Genomic DNA, 19,270 nt, shown 5'->3' on the forward strand with positions numbered 1-19,270 from the left:
GCAGCCCGCAGAGCTCCTGTTTGTGATAAAGCACGTAAGTTCAACATCACAACAGGATGCCATTGAGTGTTCAAAGGGCGCAAGATATTGTTGTATCCAAACATTCAAGGAGGGGGAAGCAGACACTGAAGGCAAAGATGACAGGGAACAGGTCCAACTCCCGAGCAGCCATGGCACGGAAAGGATTCCACTTGCCAGCAACGACGACCTCGATAAGATGCTCACACAATCGCACCGTCCACATGCTTCAACAAATGCCCAACTAAGTACATCATCATGCTCTACACAGAATATATCCAAGCTCAGTTCATGTACATCTCTCACGAATCCGCTTCCCCAAGCCTTATCCTGTCCCGATCACGGCTCCTGCGCATTCAGGCTATTCAGCCTAGGCTCCAACTGCGCAGCGTTGGACCTCCCATGATCATCTGGATACGACTTGAACACCTCTCTGCGCATCAGCCTGCGCGGAGCCCGCCGGCCCGTGAAGAGCTCAAACTGCGCAAAACCCTGCTCGGGAAGCAGGTCAAGGCCATCCATAGCCACCCAGCCCCGATGCGCCTCCCTCCGAACCTGTTCCATCAGCGGGCTGTTCAGGGTCTTATAATCCAGCTCCAGCACGACGCCACCCGTGGGACTGTCAAGCCACTTTGCAGGTGCTGTGAAATCAGGCGCCGGGTTGCCGCCGATGGGGCGTGTCGGGATGCATGAGATGATCATGGTCGGAGGCCGGAACCCTTCAGGCCATGGATCATCGCGGGACCGAAGAATGTGAAACCTCGTCTTGTGAACCATTTCGGAACCGCCGCTGAACAGGGGAAGGCCATTGCGGGAAAGCAATGTCTCAAAGTGCGAAACAAGTTTCTCTGCGTTGGCGAGGGTGCGGTTGAAGATTACAATGTGTTTTACTCCAAGTTGCAGTAAGGCGTACACGGCGGCTCGGGCCATACCTCCAGCCCCGACAATGAGCCCAACACTGCTCGGCCTGACGGCGTTGGCTGGAGAGAGTCCACGTCGAATGCACGCTCTGATGCCGATCCAATCCGTATTCTCACCATACAGGGCTTTGACAGGACCAGCCAGGTTCCTCCCATTCGGCGGCAGGGAGTCGTTGGGAATGCTCCCATCGGGGTTGATGGATCGGATTGGGATCAAAGTGTTGACTGCGCCAATCGCCTTGGCATGTTGGCTCAGGGAGTGCGTCAGGCTGATGATTTCGACCTTAAAGGGCAGGGCAACGGATGCGCCGGCGAAGTGAGGGTCGTTGACGAGCTCCTGGAGGCTCGCAATAGTGCTGGTGGAGTGATGCTCGTAGCGATGGGGAATGCCGCAGGCCTTGAGCGCGGCGTTGTGCATGGCCGGAGACAGGCTGTAGCTCATATCGGCACCAAAGACGTAGAGTCTCATGGGGTGGTAGTAAAAGGATGAGTACAGAGCCTGTGTTGCCTCCAACGCGGTGAGGGATGGATATGGGAGTGGACCGCTCTCAGATTCGATGGGCGGAAACTCATGTTGTGCACCCTCCGGGATGACCGAAGTGAGGATCCGATTGAAGCAAGCCGAAGTCCGACCCAGGACGCCGGTGTTGTAGGCGATGAGTGGAAGCCTCGGTCCCGGGGCCAGCTCAGCGCCACGCTGGATGAGTCGCACATCGAAGTTCTCGGCTGTGTTGAGAGCCTTTCTGGTAAACCTGACCAGGTCGCAACCACTTGTTTGTGCCTTTTCGTAGTATGAGAGCCAGAAAGGAGCACTCCATGGCGGCGGGTCAGCATCCAAGAGCTGGAGGTTGCCGACCACTTTGCAAGCTCCTTTGTAGGCGACAATGTTTGACAGGAGATGGTTGTCAAGCCGGAGGTCGACGCTGATATATTCTGGAGCAAGACGTATCCCATGTCGGACATACGACACGTAGAGAGCCCGCCACTTTTCATCGGTTACAGCTGCTTCGGGAAACGCTACATGCAGGAAGATGGGAAGGACAGTGTCCCGTCTGACCTGGGCCACGACGCGACTGATCTGGCTTGCCCTCTGAGGCGAAATTTCGAGTGAAGATCGAAGAGACTCTGAATGGTCGGTCACAAGGTCGTCAATGATGATCTCAACAGCGTCGGCGCCAACCTCGAGTTCCCGGATATCGACGTCGCCACGGAGCAGCAGGGAAATGGGTACCGAGATGGCGTATGTAAACTGGCGTTCTTCGACGGGGACACATGCCAATGGCAAAGCGGATTCGATGAAGGGAATAGACCCGGTGGGGAGAATTAAGGCAAGGAAGCGTAGGAAGTGCCTCTCTGCGCGTTTGAGGGTGAGGTAAGGGGCGGTGGGACGATCTGGCTCTGGAGTTTGCGATGAAAGACGCGTGCCCTCGAATTCTCGTGGCATGCTGTTATCCTCGGACATGTTATAAAACTCATAGCGCGAGCACCTCCTGAAAAAGGAACTTCCAGCGCTTGTGACGTCGCGTGCCTTCTGGATGCTCTCCAGCTTGAGATGGTCCTGGATGGCCTTCGGGTCCCGGAGGATGCAGATAATGGGGTGTGTCCGCTCAAACTGCTGCAACGCCGACTGGATTCCCCTCTCAGTCCAGGAGCAGACGATGACGGCGCGTCGACTGTGCTTCTCCAGCACATCATACATGACGCTGAGCTCACGGTTCTGGAGAGAAGCTGCTCCATATGTCTTCTTATAGGCAGGGCTAGACATGCCGGTAACCTCGCGGAAAACCATCTCGAGGTCGATGACCTTGCGGTGCATTGCAGAAGCGGCAATGACAGCAAGGGTTGTCTTGCCGGTGCCTCGCAGGCCGGCCAGAATTATGGAAGCATCCGCATCATAGGCAGGCTGTCCATCGATAGAAAGCCTGCGAACCACCGGTACAGGGGATGGAAGGTGTACGGGATGTGGCGAATGGTTCCCTGAGGTAATGTCAGCAAGGTGCCAGGCATATAAGCCATGACTAGCTTGAGGTACATGAACCAGTTTCATACCTCCGGAGGGTTGGCGGGGGAACGACGGAGGATTGCTGTGAAAATAAGGGAGAGAAGTCTGTTCTCTACTCCCCCTGGACGAGGGGCGAGATGGTGGCTGAGGGGACGGTCGGGCTTCAGAGCGGGCATCTGACAAGGAGGCATCCCTTGAGTCGGCCATGGCGGAATGGGGCCGCTTCACGCCCGCGACGACGGGCAAGATCATGACGGGGTCGGAGAGAGAGGGAGGAGGTCAATGGCGGGGGAGGGGCAGAACATAGGCGATTGGCAACCTGCCACGGAGAGACCGAGGGTAACAACCTGAACGACGACAGAGACAACTCCAACGACAGCGGTGAGACTGGGGCGTTGGACCGGACAAAGCCAGAAGAATAGGTATGGACAAAAAACTGGACTGTCTCAACAGGTTCCCGGCCTCAAAACCCAGGGCCAGACTGTCTGTCAAACGGGCTGTCCGCTCTCGGATTTCTGCCCAATGTCACCAATGCATCTAATCTTTTGACAGGAACACCCAACGCCGCCCCAAGCTGATCGGAAACGCTTGACGGGAGACAGACGCAAGGAGACAGCTCCCGGTCATGTTCCGAACGGCAATTGTGGGGAAAACAGGGGGATGCGCGGAAGAGGATTTAGCCCGGCTTGCGTCTGGTCTGGGCCCCCACTTCCCACCTCGTTTAATTGCTTTTCCATGTTTGGTTGTGTCTGATGCAATGCTCTTCCCCACGTCTTCACCGCCTTGGAATGTCCGTCTTGGCACTGGCCCAGATGGATGCTGACTGCTTGTTGCTCCGTTGCACTGTTCTGCGGCACAGCCAGGCACGGCTCAACCGCCACAGACACAAGACTCGGCCACCTCGACACCCCGAAGAGAGTAAGCAATCCAATCCATCCGGAATTCACAGTCAATGCTTCAAGGTTTGCCTGCTCACAGCTCAATTGCCCCAGTTTCATCCTCCTCCAACCTGTAACAAGGGCGGCGTGACGCATTCTCAACAATCGTTCATCCGAACACGTCAAGGCCCCCGCAGCAAACAAGCCACTTCATTCAACCCATTGAAACGGCTCTGTACCGCACTCTTCCCCGCGAATTGCCGTCCGCGACCGCAGCGCGGCCCCATCTCTACGCATACAACCTCCCCGTTTCGGATCGGCTTCCGGCCAGGTCTCGGTCCGGACGGGTGGACATGGGACTCGGTGTCCCGGTCCGGATGAGCTCGACCAAGTCGGTACCCTAACATCTATTCTGCCACGTTCGCCATGCCGTCGAAACGGAGGTTGACCGAGACCGAACCTCCCGCCGACTCAGCCGATGCTCCGTCCGACCCATCGCCGAACCTCCCACCTCCGGGACAGCAGCAGGCACCCGTCAAACGGCAACGCGTCTCAAGAGCTTGCGACCAATGCCGAGCCGCACGCGAGAGATGTGATGGCAAGCAGCCGGAATGCCAGCCCTGCATCAACCAAAGCCGCCCTTGCACCTATGAGGTGAGCCCCAAGAAGAGGGGCGTCCAGACCGGCTACATCCGCACCTTGGAACTGGCCCTGGGTTGCATCTTTGAGAGGATACCGGGCAGCGAGGACACCCTCACGTCTCTCCTTGCCCGTGAAAGGAGTCAGGGACACCTGGTGTTGACGGGGAAGGATCCTGGAGAGGCCGATCGTTTGCAGAAGACATGGAGGCAGAGTCGGGCCCACCGAGTGATCGAACGCATTCTCTCTGGCGAGGCTCCTCCGTCACCAGACCTGAACGATACTTCCCCTTTGGCGGAAACAACCGAGCTTGACCGCCATGCAGACGGTCATTCCGAACTTGCTGTGTCGAACCATTCAGAGGCGCCGTTGCATAGAAACCCTATTCGTGCTTCAACCTCATCACAAGGTCCGCCTCCCACCCCGAGCGACGCTCCGACGGCGGCTGCCACACCGGGGCTCACGCCACCAGACCAGATTTTGCATCACGGGCCGCGCCGCTTGAAACTCCCAGCCGATCATTGGCGCCTGCTCGATGTTTACTTCTCTTACACCCATTCGTGGCTGCCCATCCTCGAGAAGCAGGTCCTCTTTCAAGCGTCCTACCTCTATCCTGATAATGGGCTCATAGTTGACCCATCAGACCCCTCGAGCGCGGTCCATGCCGAGCTTTGGGCTGCATTGGCTGTAGCAGCTTGCCAGGACGCTGCAGGCCCGAAACGTTCCCCAGATGGCCAGAGTGCCACCTCTGCTTCGTCTCCGAGTTCAATTTACAACATTGCTAGGGGCCTCCTCCCAGGAGAAGATGGGCCATTCCAAGTCAACCATGCGCGAGCGCTTGTGCTCTTGAGCTTGGTAAACCTGGCCCAGGGCAAGCTTTCCGGTGCTGGATTACTTATCGGCTCTGCCATTCGGATTCTCTTTGACCTCGATCCGACACCAGGTGTCCCACCGATGAAACCTGCCGGGCAGGCGACGAATCTGACCTGGATGGCTTGTTTCATCATAGACGCAATTCTCTCGATATCACGACGCAGGCCACAACACCTGAGGCCTGAACATCTCGACGCGTTGCCTCTCGCCCCTGAGAATGGGCCAGACCAGTGGGAGCCCTGGACAGCATGCGAAGGCTTTGGCGTGGGTAGCACGACCGGGTCTCGCGCGTCTCGAAGCCCGGCCTTTTGTTCGATTACATTCAATGCGCTTTATTCTATCATGCAGGCCGTCGTCACAGAAGCGTCGTTAAGTGGGCGAGGTCTGCCGGAGAAGCTGGATGGACTGCATAACAAGTTACTAGACCTTGCGGCAGGTCCCGGTTCGCCCTTTCGCGAGTTTGTTGCTTCGCCGACATGCGGAACCATTTCGGCTCCAACACCATACATCGTCCGAGCCATGTATCTCTGGGCCAGCGCGCTCGCTGAACCGTACTCGGAGACGCCCCTTTCGGCGCTCCAAGAAACGCTAGACAGCTTTCAACGGCAGTTCGGAAGGCACGGGATACCCCCAATCATCTCCGTCGCACTCTCGTCTCTGACAAACGACGAGTTCTTGCTGCGGTGCAACGAAAACAGCCGGCGCAGGGTGGGTGTGCTGGTATCGTCCTACTCAGCTCCGTGGCAATCGGGGGACAGAGCCTCATCCGGACTTGGGAGGTCTCCGTCCATCTCGTCCCTTCAGCCATCACAAGGCCAACTAGCATCGCCTGCTCGATCATCACTTTCTCATAGCCCCGTTATCCGTTTCCCGACGCCCAACATGTCATCATTCTTCGGCAGGCAACCAAGCACAACGCCTCGCCATGAGGCACCTGAGTCCAACCGGACATTTGACTCCTTCCTGACGCCCACCGTGACAGGATCTTATCCTTTCCCTGACGACCCGACGGGCATAGCGACGACACAGGGAGGTGAACTAGCAGCGCAAATGAGACCACACGCTAGACAATCCAGCATCCCAGCAGCGATATCCGGCAGCTTGGCCGGGCCGACACCAATGCCCGGGTTGCATCATCGCAACCACCCGTCGACGTCGTCGTCGAGTGCGAATGCGCTCATATCTCCCTCGGCGTTTGGGACCAGCCCGGACTTCGACGCCCTGCTGGATGATCTGGCGTCAATCGAGGGTGTAGATGCGGTTGACGCGGACGCACAGTTCATGACGAACCTGGGCTTTGCACCCGGGTGCGATATCACAGAGATTCTAACTCGGGGGTTCGGAGGGGTGTAAAGGGGAGCAAAGACAAAAAAGGCCTGGAGTGGCTTACTGATTGATGATGATACCTCTGTTTAAAGTAAATACCTAACGTTAATGGTATATATGATGAACAAACGATCTGATCAGACATGAAAATTTTGTTGCCGCGCCGTCCAAGTCTAGAAGCGATAATTGCGTTTGAGCTAGGTCTGTCTGGGGGTTTGCTACCATGTCTCGAGTTCAACTCAATCCTCAAAAATGAGAGAGCGTGACTCGTTGCCCCCAGCGTTGGAACGGAGGGGCGCTGATTTGGCGTCGTTGCGATGGGACCTTCCAACAAGTCGTAAGGCAAGATGGCCGAGCGGTCTAAGGCGCCACGTTAAGGTCTACCCTTAATCCCAACCTTCCCAGGTTCCGTGGTCCGAAAGGGCGTGGGTTCGAATCCCACTCTTGTCATAACTTTTTCGCCCCAAAATCGATGCAACCTTTTTTTTCCCACAAGCAGCATGAGTATTACCCTTCCACCCCTTTTTGGATTGAACACCAACATGTGCAGTTATGCAGTGGGAGACAAATACATTGGTGTAGTATGTATTAAAAAGGCTGGCTGTCATGTAAGAGAGCCTCTGGACGGGGCTACCACCATCGCATAGGATGCATAGTAAACCACCCAAGCTCCCAGATACTTGATCGACTTTCCTATGCCTTGCCCTCCACAACAGCCTTCGCGGCCTGCTGCCCAGCAATCCTGCCAAACACGACACACTCCAGCAACGACGAGCCACCAAGACGATTGTCCCCGTGAATGCCGCCCGTAATCTCTCCCGCCGCCCAGACGCCCGGGATCGGCTTCTCCTCCTCCCCAATCTCCGACGCCAGCACCTGAGCCTTCTCGTTGAACACGGCACCGCCCATGGTGAAGTGCACAATAGGCGTGACCCTCCCAACGCACACCTCCGCCTCTTCCTCTTCCTGCCCCGTAATGCTCACCCCCAGTTTCCAATGTCCAAACGCCGCGCGGCCAAGCGGGTCCTTTGCCTCCCCCTTCACGACGGCAGCATACTCGCGCAGGGTCTGTCTCGTCGTCTCGTCCAGCTCTTTCACCTTCTTCTTCTGCATCAGCCCCTTCCATAAATAAAACCCGATATGTCCCGCCGCGGCATCGCACGCACCCGGATCCAGCAGGATCTGCACATCCCACTGCTTCAGACCCCCTTCTTCCTCCGCCGCAGGCGGCAATCCCATGATGGCCTCGCTCACCCGATCCCTCGTCTCCATCTCGTTCACGAACCGCTTGCCGGCGTGCAGCAGGATCCCGCCCTCGCCGCGCAGCATTTCCGCCGCGAGGAACTTGACGCGCGCCCCCGGGGACGAAGGGTCCACGAACCCCGTCGGGTGGACCTGCACGCTGTCCATGTCGACGAGGCGCGCGCCGACGGCGGAAAGGATGCCGTGCGCCCCCGGGCGTGGGTCGTTGGTGGATGGTAAGCCCGCGAGGTCCGGGCGGTATTTGGCGAGCAGGCCGTGCGTGTCGCCGCCGAAACCGCCGGTGGTGAAGACGACAGGACCATGGAGGGTCTGGGGTGTTGATGCGGTAGTGGAGGAGGAGTCGGTAGTGGTGGTTTGGTACTCGACTCCAATTACCCGCTGGGTAGAGCCAGATTGTTCGGTCAAGAGTTTAGTTACCTCGGCGTTTGTGATGAGCTCAAACTGCCCCTCCTTCTCCTTGAGCTTGTTGAGCAAGGTCGTAACGATAGCAGCACCCGGCGGGGTCTTGCCGCCGCCGCGGTGAGTGCGAGGCTTGGAATGTCCGCCGAGCTGGGCGACCACGCTCAGGTCGACGCCGAGGTCGACGAGGAAGTCAATGGCGGACGCGGACCTGTCTGTCAGAATCGAGATGAGCCCCTGGCGGTGGGTTTTGGCTTTCTCCGACACATCGGCGCCCCGCAGCCTGGTTCCCGCTGAACGCACCGTGTCGTCCCAGAAACTCTCGTCCACGCCATACTTTGCGGCGTTTTGAAACCGCGTCGGGGCGCCGTTGATGCCCGACGAGGCCTTGATGCTGTTGCCTCCGGGTTTCGGGGCCCGTTCGAGGAGGCGGACGGATGGGGCGCCGGCTTCGAGGGCCGAATAGGCGGCCGAGAGCCCGGCCAGGCCAGCGCCAACGACAATGACAGGGGGAGGAGGATTAGCGGTGGTGCTCGCCATGCGGACGATGGAAGCCTGCCCGAGGGAGGAGAGGGCGGAAATGAGGCGCTGATACAAAATAGCCGTGATGGGGATGAGGACGATGCTCAGGAACACGAGGGAGATGATGCGGCGTCTTGTCATGAACCGAAATGTGATGTGTTCTCTACCGGTCTCGAAGTTCGAGGATGAACATCGAAACGTAGAGGTGACCTTGAATTCTTTCTATTTATTTTCAATTTATTCGGGAGTATTGACTATGGAGAAACAGAGGTCAACAAGTCTGGGGAGAAAAGGCATGTAAGTCTGGTCGATGTTGCCAATCTCCCGTTTACAGGATCAGGTGATGTCAGCAACTTGTCGAACGGTATCGAAACGACCCGCGTCTGGTTCGATGGACTGCCCAAACGGGCTTGTTCTGAAGTTACCATTGCTCAAATCTTGCCATTTTGTGAATTAAAGTCCAGCACCTATATCACACTCATCATAAATGAGGATTGAAGTCAACAATCACAACGCGGGAACTCAGCAAGACACTTCACTGTGTTGTGCTTGTCGTTATGTGCGGGAATGAGATCTGGGTCCGCCTGGACCAAGGTTTCTCCGCCGCTTGTCCTCGTCCCCCATTTGTCTTGGCATCACGTGGACTCCGTCGACTGAACCTCTTTCTCGGCCCGATCCGGCTCCCTGACTCTAGATATTCACCGGTCTTGTCTCCACCCAAAACTACCCAGCCCCGAGCACCTCTATCTCCTCGGAGCCACTAGGGTTGGTTCGTTGAAGCCGAACGACAAGCCGCGCCGGCAACCATTGCTTCTTCCCAACAACGACCACACGTCCAAAAGATAACAGACTCCATCCCTGAGGAAGTTAACCGAGCATAACCATTGAAAAGCTCAACAATCCGGGGCAACGGAATTTGTGGGGAATCCAGGTTGCCACCCAAAACCACCCACGGCTCTGGAGTAGCTGTTGAATGGAAAACGGAAAGGGAGGCAAACTCTCTCGGGAAACCCGCGTGGGCCGAGGACGGAGAGGATCCATGGCCGAATGGTTATTTTTTATGATGTTTTGAATCCACTTCACGCGGGGACGCACGCGGGGAAAGTCTGGGGAGGTCTCCTGTTCATCTCTCCTTTGATGCCCGGTGGACTGGAGATCTCGACTGGAGTCTGCGAGATCCGGGGTAATCTGGGGATATTGGATGTCTTGCGTTTTCATGTTTGACGCCGTTCCACCCGCTGATGGATCAATTTTCAGACGACATTCGATCTCGAAGACGGCAGATTTCTCTTCTCCGGGCGGCTTGTTGCAGGTGATTTTGGCAGTTTGTGCATCACTCCAACGTTTCTCGCGCGACCATCATATTTTTTTACAGGTGTTCAGTGTAATTCATGATGCGAATATTGGTATTCCACGAAGTGTTCCAAGAGAAAAATGCAAGCGCTCACGTTGAACCAATACCGTTTAAACCCAGAATACATGACCCAAAACACCCTTGATGCCCTGACCCACACCATACATCATTTAACACCATTTGCCCTTTTCCTCCGTTTCCTACGCAGAGGAAGCTGCGGCGGCCTTGCTGGCACGGCGAGCCTCGCGGCCCTTCTCCGACCAGGGGAAGTGGAATACGGGAATGAGGAAGAACGAGTTGCTGAGCGTACCATGTTAGTCATTTTGTCTTTGCTTCCAATGTCAAAGAGGACCAAAACGTACCTGCTGTCGGCAATACCAGCAAAGGCATTGTACCAAGCCAAGAAGGCCGCAACGATACCGAAGCCGCCACCGGCGTGTTGAAGTGACTTGGCGGCCGACGCATTGCCATTGTTGGCGGCAAAATGGCCGCAGGTGAGCATGAGGAAGGCGAGGTCGAGGGTGAAGAAGAGCAAGAAAAACATGACGGTCGAGCGCAGCGTGCAGAGCAGCAGGATGGTCGTGAAGATGAACCAGCCCGCCAGGAAAAAGCCCACCACCGAGTCCGCCATGAGCGGGTCGATTGCCTCAGTCGCGGGGTTGTGGTAAGGCCCGCCTTGGCCCAGGATGTTCCAGTGCGGCGTGTTGAGGATGGCCCAGGCGATCCAGAAACCGCCATATGATGAGAGAGCGGTGGCACCAAAGGTGTTGCCCACAGCCATTTCCCTGGTGAATATGTTAGACACATGTGGACTAGGACAGGAAATAAGACGGTAACATACCACATGCCAGCGAGCAGCTGGACAAGACCACCATAGGCGTAAGCCAGGGGGACGACGACGTTGGGAGCCGTTACGCCGCGGGCGTTCATGTTGATACACGAGAGTACGAACGTGGTGAGGGCGAACGCGCAAAGACCGAGTGGTGCTGGGTTGGCGAACCTGCGGTGCTCGATCGGCCGCCAGAGACCGGGTTGGAACTCACCACCGAAGGCCGGCAACCGAGGCTCATTGTCCTGGTGTAGCGAGGCCATCGGGTTCCGGGTGTCGATGCCCTTGAAGCCATGGTGATTGTGCCCGTTGTTGGTGCCGCTATAGTCCTTCTCGGACGGGCCGGTGCTGACTGTCTCCGCCATTGTAGCTGTTTGGGTCTGGTGTTTTGAGATGGTCTGGTGTGCTGGGTTGAAGATGGGGAAACTCGAACTATATGGAGAGAGGTTCGTACAATGGAGCAAACAATGGCTCGACACCGAGAGGTGAAGACTGGATGAAAGAAGAAACGAAGAAAAGTCCAGGCAGGAGGAGGGTGACGAGGTTCATATAGGCATGGAAAGCCATGGGGTGATCACGACTGAGACGAATCACCGCATTGGAAGCAACATCATGGCCTACCTGCCGGTTGAGAATCATACCTACACCATGCTGGGATGCCAACAAAGACGGGGGCAAATAGTTCACGATGTCCGGGGCATGTTGCCGCTTGGCCTTCCACCCCAACAACAACAACTAACCCATGCTCTCCCCGCATCCGGGGCACTGAGAAGCTCTGTGGAGAGAACCTGGGGCTAGGAACAAGACCCTTGTGGCAGGTAATTTGCCCGGACATGCGGCATGTCTTCTACCCCAGGGGGCAAGCTTGCTACAAGCGGGCGGTAGGGTTGGAGGTGCGGTGGGATTGATGGTCAGAGCTTCAGGCAAGAGTACCTCAAGACGGCGAATACATCCCCACCAAAGCACGCGGTGAAGGTGGAATCGGAGTTGGATTGGGAGCGACTGGCGGCCCGCTGGGAAACGGGATAGGGCAGGCGAACGCCGCGCCAGGCGGACACCAATGGGATGAAGATGGGGGTACTGGGGCCGATATGAGCCTCGCACTAGCCAAGGCGTACCTTGCTTGTATGGACGACAAGGTGCAAAGATACTCCAGCAAAAGAATGGCATATCTTCTCCACAAGGCTCCGTCATCCGAGGATCGAAGAGGAGATCTGTGGATCACCCGTGGATCACAGCATGCTTGTGTGTGGATGCTCTCGGTCGACTGGAAGCTCTCTGGGTCCTATCATGACCCCAGCTGCGCAGCAATCCTTAGACGATGGTGGCTAGTAGGAAAGCAGTGGCCACCCTGTCGGACGTAAGTGGTCTTGTCGTTGTTCGGCAGAGATTTTCGGGATAAAACACTTTGAGAGGCGACGAACACAGGTTCGCCAGAACAGTTACGTCACGAGCCCGATCGGCCATTGGGAGATGAAATCATGTATCAGATGCAAAGTTAGTGGCGAGCTGCAACGTGATTTGGCCACCACCCGGAGGCCTGGTTACCCAGCCATGTGTTTTGCTCCACGGCGTTCATGTTCATAAACTGGTCGTCAAGGAGAAGGGCTGAGAACTCCAACGGATCCCCTTAACGATAAGAGACCTAGACACACAGTCCAGGTTCCAGACCCACGGGTCAAGGGAAATTGGACGAAACCAGAACTCGTGGAGAGGTGCTGCGGACAACTGGTCATGGACTCCATCAAAACACGGAGCTGACCGTGGAATCCACATTCTTGTTGTGGGGAGGGCACACACCGAGCGGTTGGGCGGTGGATGCGGTGGGAGGGCGACCTGACTCAGGGCAGCTCGAGGGAAACAAAAAGGCCTTGAAAAACGGGTGTTGGAAACGTCTTCGCAGAAAAACTCCCGATTCGTGCATGGACAAAAAGTGTGATGCTGTGTGGCGATTTCATTCAATTGCATTCCGCGACCGACAAAGTCGTTGAGCAAAACTCAACCAGAACAGCTGAATGATGGCGCAAGTTACAGATCTCTGCGCTTGAAATCAAGAATCCGAATTGACAGATCTTACTGTAACTCTGAAGAGATCCGGAGGACTCGAATTGGCTGTGTTTGGTGATTTGCGTTGCTGCTCAAGTCTTGTGATGAAGTCGGAAGAGGATGTCAGCCAAGATGCCAAGGCAGCACTTTTGACAGCCTCCGACCCGCTGAAAAGCCGACGCCAAGACGGAAGACCCCACTCGGCATTCACCTTCTTTTCGCAGGAAACCAGGAGACGACAACCTGACTTGTTGCCAAGAGCCTACGGATAGACTCCCGTGACGACTGCCGGCTCAACTCCCACAGAAGGAGCAAAGAAAGGGACAGGCTACGTGCTGTTAACAACCTAAGAGGAACGACGGGACCTTGTGATGCCTCTTCTTAACAGGTTGCAGATCCATCATAAGGCCCTAGCTCTCCTCCTACAGTGAGTGGCGTGCCATCAACAAAAATGGAGTTCAACGCTGGGATAACTCTGGAGCACGTCAAAGCAACATGGCCAGGTTTCTCGCCCATCTCTGTCAAAAAGTGACGGCCGAAGTTCGGGTGACTCCCCCCGATCACAGCTTGACTCGGGTCCCCAGACATTGGGCTGCCGTTGGCGTGACGGGTGCAGGCGGGTGCAGATCCCGGACCCCGCCCTGAGACCCTCTCGTAGTCCGTCCCCGATTTGACCGGACAAGATGTGACGTGACCGGAAGGCCTTCAGACCCAGGTACTCATAGATGCAATGTTTGAGACGTGAGCATGCTCCAGGGCCCACCAGCTTCCTTCAGCCAGAAACCGAAGCGAGAAATCCAGGACAGGAGACTTGGTCCCTAGATTTATGAACAGTACCGCGACTCCCTCGTTGTCCAGTTTCCTCGCTGCTGTCAACCACTGATGACCCAGGCCTTTGCTCATAGGTGCCAAACACGGAGGAACGCCCTTGTCCTTCCGTCGAGTTCGTCTCTTCGAAAGCCACCGCAACTGCCCACAGCGCTCGGTATACTCAACACATGCTGATCGTGCAACGGTTTGACATGATCCATCTTGACCCTTTCCTTGGTATATCCAAAGCAAGGAAGGAATTTGATGTGTAATTGGGACTGGCTGGCTGATGAGTGCCAGGATATGGTCATCATATCACTCCTCATTATGGGCGAGATTCATAGGGTTGGAAATAGGGCCTTCAGTCCTTGGACCCGACGCGCCTTGTAAAGTGTCTCGGAATCTACGAGGACGTGATGCCCGGGATATGACCGACTTATCCCTGAGACACAACAATTATTCAACGTCTCTTCCAAGGACAGCTTGACTTCGCAACTGTTGGACATTCCACTCATTGATGTACATTGTACATTGAGCCTCTCACTAACACTTTCATGCCCAATCGTCAACAATCTAGATAATCTCTGCGAAGTTTGCAGCTACCGACCGGGTGAACTGGGAAAGTTATGGGGAAGGTCGAGACAATCCCGCTGTAGCAAGCATATTATGCTGTCTGAACGTCCTGGAGAAGAGGAAATGGGAAAATCATCGGCCTCCCCCGAGAACAAGTCGTCCTTTGTGTGCCGTGTCTTAGCCTGGTGTTTGGCTGAGGAAAATTGCATGCCGATATCAATGATTCACAAAGCATCAATGACTTCACAAAACGAGGAATGGACGGAGCCCTGGTTGGGCACAAGTCGATATGTTACAGAACACATCATGCCCAGACCTTCCAAAATCTTGGGACTTGGAAACACCCCGGCGCAAGTGAGCTATGAAACTGAAAGGCCATAGATATTTAACCCCAAGCGGACGGAGACCTCCTGGCTCGTCAATACCATGGAAACAGCCGCACTCTGGTCTTGCAACCCCGTCACAACCACAGGCTGAATACAAGCCGTGCTGAGAACGAAGCATCAATTTTTGATGGCAACATATGCCCATCCACAACACCCGGACGTCATCCATGATTCGTGAAATTCGATTCAGGCAAGTCCTGCTAAGTCCATAAGACAGCCTCAATCTATGCCCTTGCCGGAGCCCATGCAGTAAAGTCCAAATCCACGTTTGACGCCCCAAGCACCACCGTTTCCTGCCACCAACTATCCTCTCCGCCCAGAAACCCCACTCATCCCAGCATCTTAGTGAGCATAACGCTTGCCGTCCCGCAAGGTATCCGCATACTCCTCCAGAGGGCTCCTGATGAGCTTGGTCTCCTTCCACAGGTTGGGGGTGAGGAAGCCGTAGGTGTTGGAGACGGCCGCGAAAGTGGCCTTGAGGGTGTTCTCGAGGGTCTTGGTCGAGCCGGACGACGAGGTGTAGGCGTCCTCGATACCAGCAAGCTGGAGGAGACGCTTGACAGCGGGGGAGGCGACGAGAGAGGTACCGCGGGGAGCGGGAATGAGCTGCGAAGAGAGTACTGTTAGCAAAGCCTTCCTCCTCATATTGTTGTACATTCCGGGCTATACGTACGCGGACAGTGACGGAACCGCACTTGCCGCTCTCCTTGGTGGGCAGAGAGTGGGGGAGACCGAGGTTGGCACCCCAGTAACCGCGGCGGACGGGAACAACGCTGAGCTTAGCGATGATGATGGCGGCGCGGATAGCAGTAGCGACTTCCTTGGAGGTCTTGATGCCGAGGCCGACGTGGCCCTCAGAGTCGCCAATGATGACGATGGCCTTGAAGCGGGTACGCTGACCGGCGCGGGTCTGCTTCTGGACGGGCTTGATCTGTTGTGGAGGATTCCATGGTCAGAAACCTGATTCTGAGCGAAATTCGGTCGCCATCACCCATCACAGCCACACCATCCTCCAACTCGGCTGCTATCGTCTCGACGGTTGTTGTTGCGCACCTTCATGACCTCATCCTTGAGCTTGGGCAAGAAATAGTCGACAATCTGGTACTCCTTGATCGGGAGAGAGTGGAGGTAGATCTCCTCCATGCTCTTGATCTTGCCGGCCTTGACGAGACGGCCGAGCTTGGTGACGGGCTGCCACTCCTTCTCCTCGCTCTTGCCGCCACGGCGACCACCACGGCGAGGGCCACGGCCACGGCCGCGGTCACCACCACGCTCACCACCACGAGCAGCGAAACCGCCACCGCGGGCGCCAGTTCCCCGATCAGCCATTGTTGCGATTGTCGTCTGGGGTTACGTCTCGGAACGTTGTTGTCGTCGCGGGACTCGGGGGGTCGTCGAGCAATTGGAGATCGGGTTTGACGTTTTGGCGGGTGGGGGGGAGCTTTTTGCTGGGAAATTCTGGTGTGCCAAGAAAGAACCCTAAAAAAGTCTCCCAATTTGTGGCACCTGGCAGTTCCGCAACCAGCCCAGCCCGCCAGTGCAAAACGGTGGGGCCAAGCCACAGATAACTCACCGCCTACCAAGATTGGAACTTGCCTATTTAGGCAGTTTCGGGGCATGGACAAAGGCCAAAGCATCATCGAGATGTGGCCTGGAGCTCCATTCACACTTCAGCTACATGTTTCACTTCGACCTGTCATCTTTGGTGCACGAGACCCCCAGTATCGCATGCAATTTCTCTGGAATTCCCTGACTTCAATGCCCACAGACAGAATTCAACACTATTCACAGCTAACCAGTTCACTCGATCCACCCGCACGATCATCCTTTACGTCTTCATTGACCTCTGGTTGCATCTCGTCTGATGAACCAGCAACCTCCACCTCCAACTTCGCCAACTCCTCTTCTTGGATCCAGTTCACCTCTTCATAGTACTCATCGCAGTATCCATCTGTCAAACAAGCATTAGCAATTGCTCTACCTCCACCGTGCCCGGGATCCTTACCTTCTTCATCCTCCAGTGTCGCCCCAGCCTGAGCAGTTTCACCGAACTGACGTTCATACTGCATCCGCTTCCGAGCCCGGCCCTTGGGTTTCTTCGGCTTGTCCTGGCGCCCGAACTAATGGGCAAAGTTGCATATGTGAGCGTTTGGCCCTTCAAACTTGTCGACAGAATAGACTTGATGGCCGCCGTACCTTGAAGGTCTGGGCTTTCACTTTGCCTGTCTCCCTTGTTAGCTCACTTGAGGTCGACCCAATGAGTAGTGCTCAGGAACGCCATGGCCTGCCTGCTATTGCGTACATACCGGTTCTCACAATGGAATAGCAAGTTCCTCCACAGTTCCGGGGGCACTTGATCATGTGTATAATTGTGATTGTCCTGTTAATGGAGTATTTTTCCGGGGCAACATCGCGAGAAGTGCAACATTTCGACATCATCGTGAAAAATATGGTAAATCTAATTAATCTGTGCTAGAGAGCAACAAGCTTGAGTGTAGGCTTGCATGTTTAAATAACGTTTGCTCGGGTGTGTAATCCAGACTTTGTGATTAAACCTTGTCAGGGGATATGGTCATCTGTTCATCGTGCTGGTTTAGCTTGTGAGGACGGCCAGGCTAGTAGCTCGGCTGGACCAACTTTCCGGACGGGCATGCGACGAGGGGCATAGTGGACTTGGCGTTGGCGGTGCTCGAAGGCCTCAATCACCCCCAGAAGGTAATATTGGATTAAGAATACAGGCAACGCTTCGCTGTCCTTGAGGGCAAGCTGATATTCGGTAAAGAGCCCAAGAAACTGTAGCATTACAATCCAAATAGGGTATCCTTCGAGACATTCTCCGTCCCATCGCTGTACCACCGTTTGCCATAGTTATTCCAAGCTTCTATCCACCAACGTGGGGGTACCCAGAAAGTTTCACCCACCAGCATCCCTTCGAAGATTTTCCTCCTCCCCACTTGGCACTTATGATTGTCATCGTTATATCGGGATGGATGGCTGCTGCTGAGCGGAAGGGGGGGTCGACTTCGTGGAAACGCCGTTGCGGTTTCTGAGAAAGGAGATCGTATCGATGACCGCGAAGAAGGTAAACAGTGCCCAGAGGAAGAAGCCAAACGCGGTCGCAGCCTGAGCTGTGCGACACCACTGACTGGGGCAACCAGAACCAATGAAGGCGGCGAGGGCGATCGAGCCGGCAAACCAGAAGATCACGGTAATCCACTCTAGGACGACGGCGGCGAGGGAGTGGAAAATCTGCGAAAAGTATACCGGCACGAGGAACAAGTATGCGATGGCCAAAAGCGACCATACCGAGTTGAAGAGCATGAAGTTGGTTGCACTCCCGTGGCCCCATGGGGTGACGACTAAGGAAGGGTTAGCTGCTGGCGATCCAGGGGAATGCGTTACGTTGCTGAGAACGTACGATATGCTGTCAAGCCCAGCTCGATGATCAGGAAGACGCCGGTAATGGCTTGTAGGATAGGAACAAAACGCTCCATTTTCGCTCCACCAGTAGCAAATGTTGATGTCGATATGAAGTTGGTGTTGGATCGGGACCCAAGAACTGATCAACTCGCAGATATAAGAACGTGATCCAAGAAAAGCAGAGATCGATCCAAGAATTGTGGCCAGTAACGAAACTCAATCAGGAGAACTTATACACCGTTCATAGAAGTCAGGTTTGTCGTCAGATTTGGGGCGGAGTCAATGTCTGGAGGATGACGTTGCCGTCGACAAGGAAGCCCCAATCCCGGCTTGACAACGAACCACTTGCCCGGAGCTGGGTGTGGGACAAAGAAATGGAAATCATTATCTGGGGACCCAGCCACCAGTCGATGCTGCATTCCAGATTTCCATTCCACGTGTCGAAGGAGAAGAGCGCAGTCCAGAACCGGTGGATATGGAGTGGGAAGAAAGAGAGACAGGTTGGGCTTGGTGACGTCATACCTGACCTCAGACCAACTCAGCACCTCATGTTTCAGTGGGGCCGAGCTGGACCTGTTCCTGCTGAGTATCTATCACCAGATCCCACTGGAGCGACGATTCATGCTTCCACGCTGTTCAACCATCTCATCTCAGCTTTGTCATCCGGAAGAGGGACGGCGGGAGTCGAGGTGGCCGGGCCGGAAGGAAACACTTCCGGAACGGGTCCCACTGAAGCCTCAGATGGAGCTATCGTCAACACCATAGGACACGTCCTGTTGTACATCCAGCAGCTGTTTGCCAACAGTCTGTTTCGAACCACCTCATGGCTTGCAGTCGTGTCCCCGTTATCGGACATGTATGCCGTGCAGTGGTAGACACAAGGGCGCAGCTATGGGTGACAGCCGACGATGTAACCACTTGTTTACTCATCAACAGCAACCGCCGAGGTCGATCGAGTATGGCGTTATGTCCCCTGGACAATTAGCCTGTTCAGCGGCAGGGCGTACACGCG

General features: G+C 55.6%; 8 protein-coding genes and 1 non-coding gene across 9 annotated transcripts; 2 read left to right on the forward strand and 7 right to left on the reverse strand.

The window, feature by feature from the left end:
- Positions 1 to 357: 357 nt before the first annotated feature.
- VTJ04DRAFT_10586 (uncharacterized protein) lies at positions 358 to 3,147 on the reverse strand (the record flags this gene model as incomplete). Its single annotated transcript, XM_069358341.1, has 2 exons — positions 358 to 2,915; positions 2,988 to 3,147. 2 exons carry the CDS (start codon positions 3,145 to 3,147, stop codon positions 358 to 360), a joined length of 2,718 nt encoding a protein of 905 aa, XP_069213915.1.
- A 1,097-nt stretch (positions 3,148 to 4,244) lies between these two features.
- Positions 4,245 to 6,683, forward strand: VTJ04DRAFT_10587 (uncharacterized protein; the record flags this gene model as incomplete). The annotated part of the gene is made up of 1 exon (XM_069358342.1): positions 4,245 to 6,683. One exon carries the CDS (start codon positions 4,245 to 4,247, stop codon positions 6,681 to 6,683), a length of 2,439 nt encoding a protein of 812 aa, XP_069213916.1.
- A 314-nt stretch (positions 6,684 to 6,997) lies between these two features.
- Positions 6,998 to 7,106, forward strand: VTJ04DRAFT_t152. Its single transcript has one exon. It is a non-coding gene; the product is annotated as a tRNA-Leu (tRNA).
- A 243-nt stretch (positions 7,107 to 7,349) lies between these two features.
- On the reverse strand, positions 7,350 to 8,981 carry VTJ04DRAFT_10588 (uncharacterized protein; the record flags this gene model as incomplete). The annotated part of the gene is made up of 1 exon (XM_069358343.1): positions 7,350 to 8,981. One exon carries the CDS (start codon positions 8,979 to 8,981, stop codon positions 7,350 to 7,352), a length of 1,632 nt encoding a protein of 543 aa, XP_069213917.1.
- Positions 8,982 to 10,394: 1,413 nt separating this feature from the next.
- Positions 10,395 to 11,388, reverse strand: VTJ04DRAFT_10589 (uncharacterized protein; the record flags this gene model as incomplete). The annotated part of the gene is made up of 3 exons (XM_069358344.1): positions 10,395 to 10,494; positions 10,557 to 10,979; positions 11,036 to 11,388. The coding sequence occupies 3 exons, from the start codon at positions 11,386 to 11,388 to the stop codon at positions 10,395 to 10,397; spliced, it is 876 nt and encodes a 291-aa protein (XP_069213918.1).
- Positions 11,389 to 15,180: 3,792 nt separating this feature from the next.
- On the reverse strand, positions 15,181 to 16,167 carry VTJ04DRAFT_10590 (40S ribosomal protein uS5; the record flags this gene model as incomplete). Its single annotated transcript, XM_069358346.1, has 3 exons — positions 15,181 to 15,444; positions 15,512 to 15,769; positions 15,892 to 16,167. The coding sequence occupies 3 exons, from the start codon at positions 16,165 to 16,167 to the stop codon at positions 15,181 to 15,183; spliced, it is 798 nt and encodes a 265-aa protein (XP_069213919.1).
- Positions 16,168 to 16,619: 452 nt separating this feature from the next.
- Positions 16,620 to 17,199, reverse strand: VTJ04DRAFT_10591 (40S ribosomal eS30 domain-containing protein; the record flags this gene model as incomplete). The annotated part of the gene is made up of 4 exons (XM_069358347.1): positions 16,620 to 16,789; positions 16,844 to 16,958; positions 17,035 to 17,060; positions 17,145 to 17,199. 4 exons carry the CDS (start codon positions 17,197 to 17,199, stop codon positions 16,620 to 16,622), a joined length of 366 nt encoding a protein of 121 aa, XP_069213920.1.
- A 219-nt stretch (positions 17,200 to 17,418) lies between these two features.
- VTJ04DRAFT_10592 (uncharacterized protein) lies at positions 17,419 to 17,640 on the reverse strand (the record flags this gene model as incomplete). Its single annotated transcript, XM_069358348.1, has 1 exon — positions 17,419 to 17,640. The coding sequence occupies one exon, from the start codon at positions 17,638 to 17,640 to the stop codon at positions 17,419 to 17,421; it is 222 nt and encodes a 73-aa protein (XP_069213921.1).
- Positions 17,641 to 17,814: 174 nt separating this feature from the next.
- On the reverse strand, positions 17,815 to 18,332 carry VTJ04DRAFT_10593 (uncharacterized protein; the record flags this gene model as incomplete). The annotated part of the gene is made up of 2 exons (XM_069358349.1): positions 17,815 to 18,197; positions 18,257 to 18,332. The coding sequence occupies 2 exons, from the start codon at positions 18,330 to 18,332 to the stop codon at positions 17,815 to 17,817; spliced, it is 459 nt and encodes a 152-aa protein (XP_069213922.1).
- Between the last annotated feature and the right edge of the window lie 938 nt (positions 18,333 to 19,270).

This window comes from Mycothermus thermophilus (assembly GCF_041956435.1).
Source record: "Mycothermus thermophilus strain CBS 625.91 unplaced genomic scaffold VTJ04scaffold_8, whole genome shotgun sequence".
Lineage (NCBI taxonomy): Eukaryota > Fungi > Ascomycota > Sordariomycetes > Sordariales > Chaetomiaceae > Mycothermus > Mycothermus thermophilus.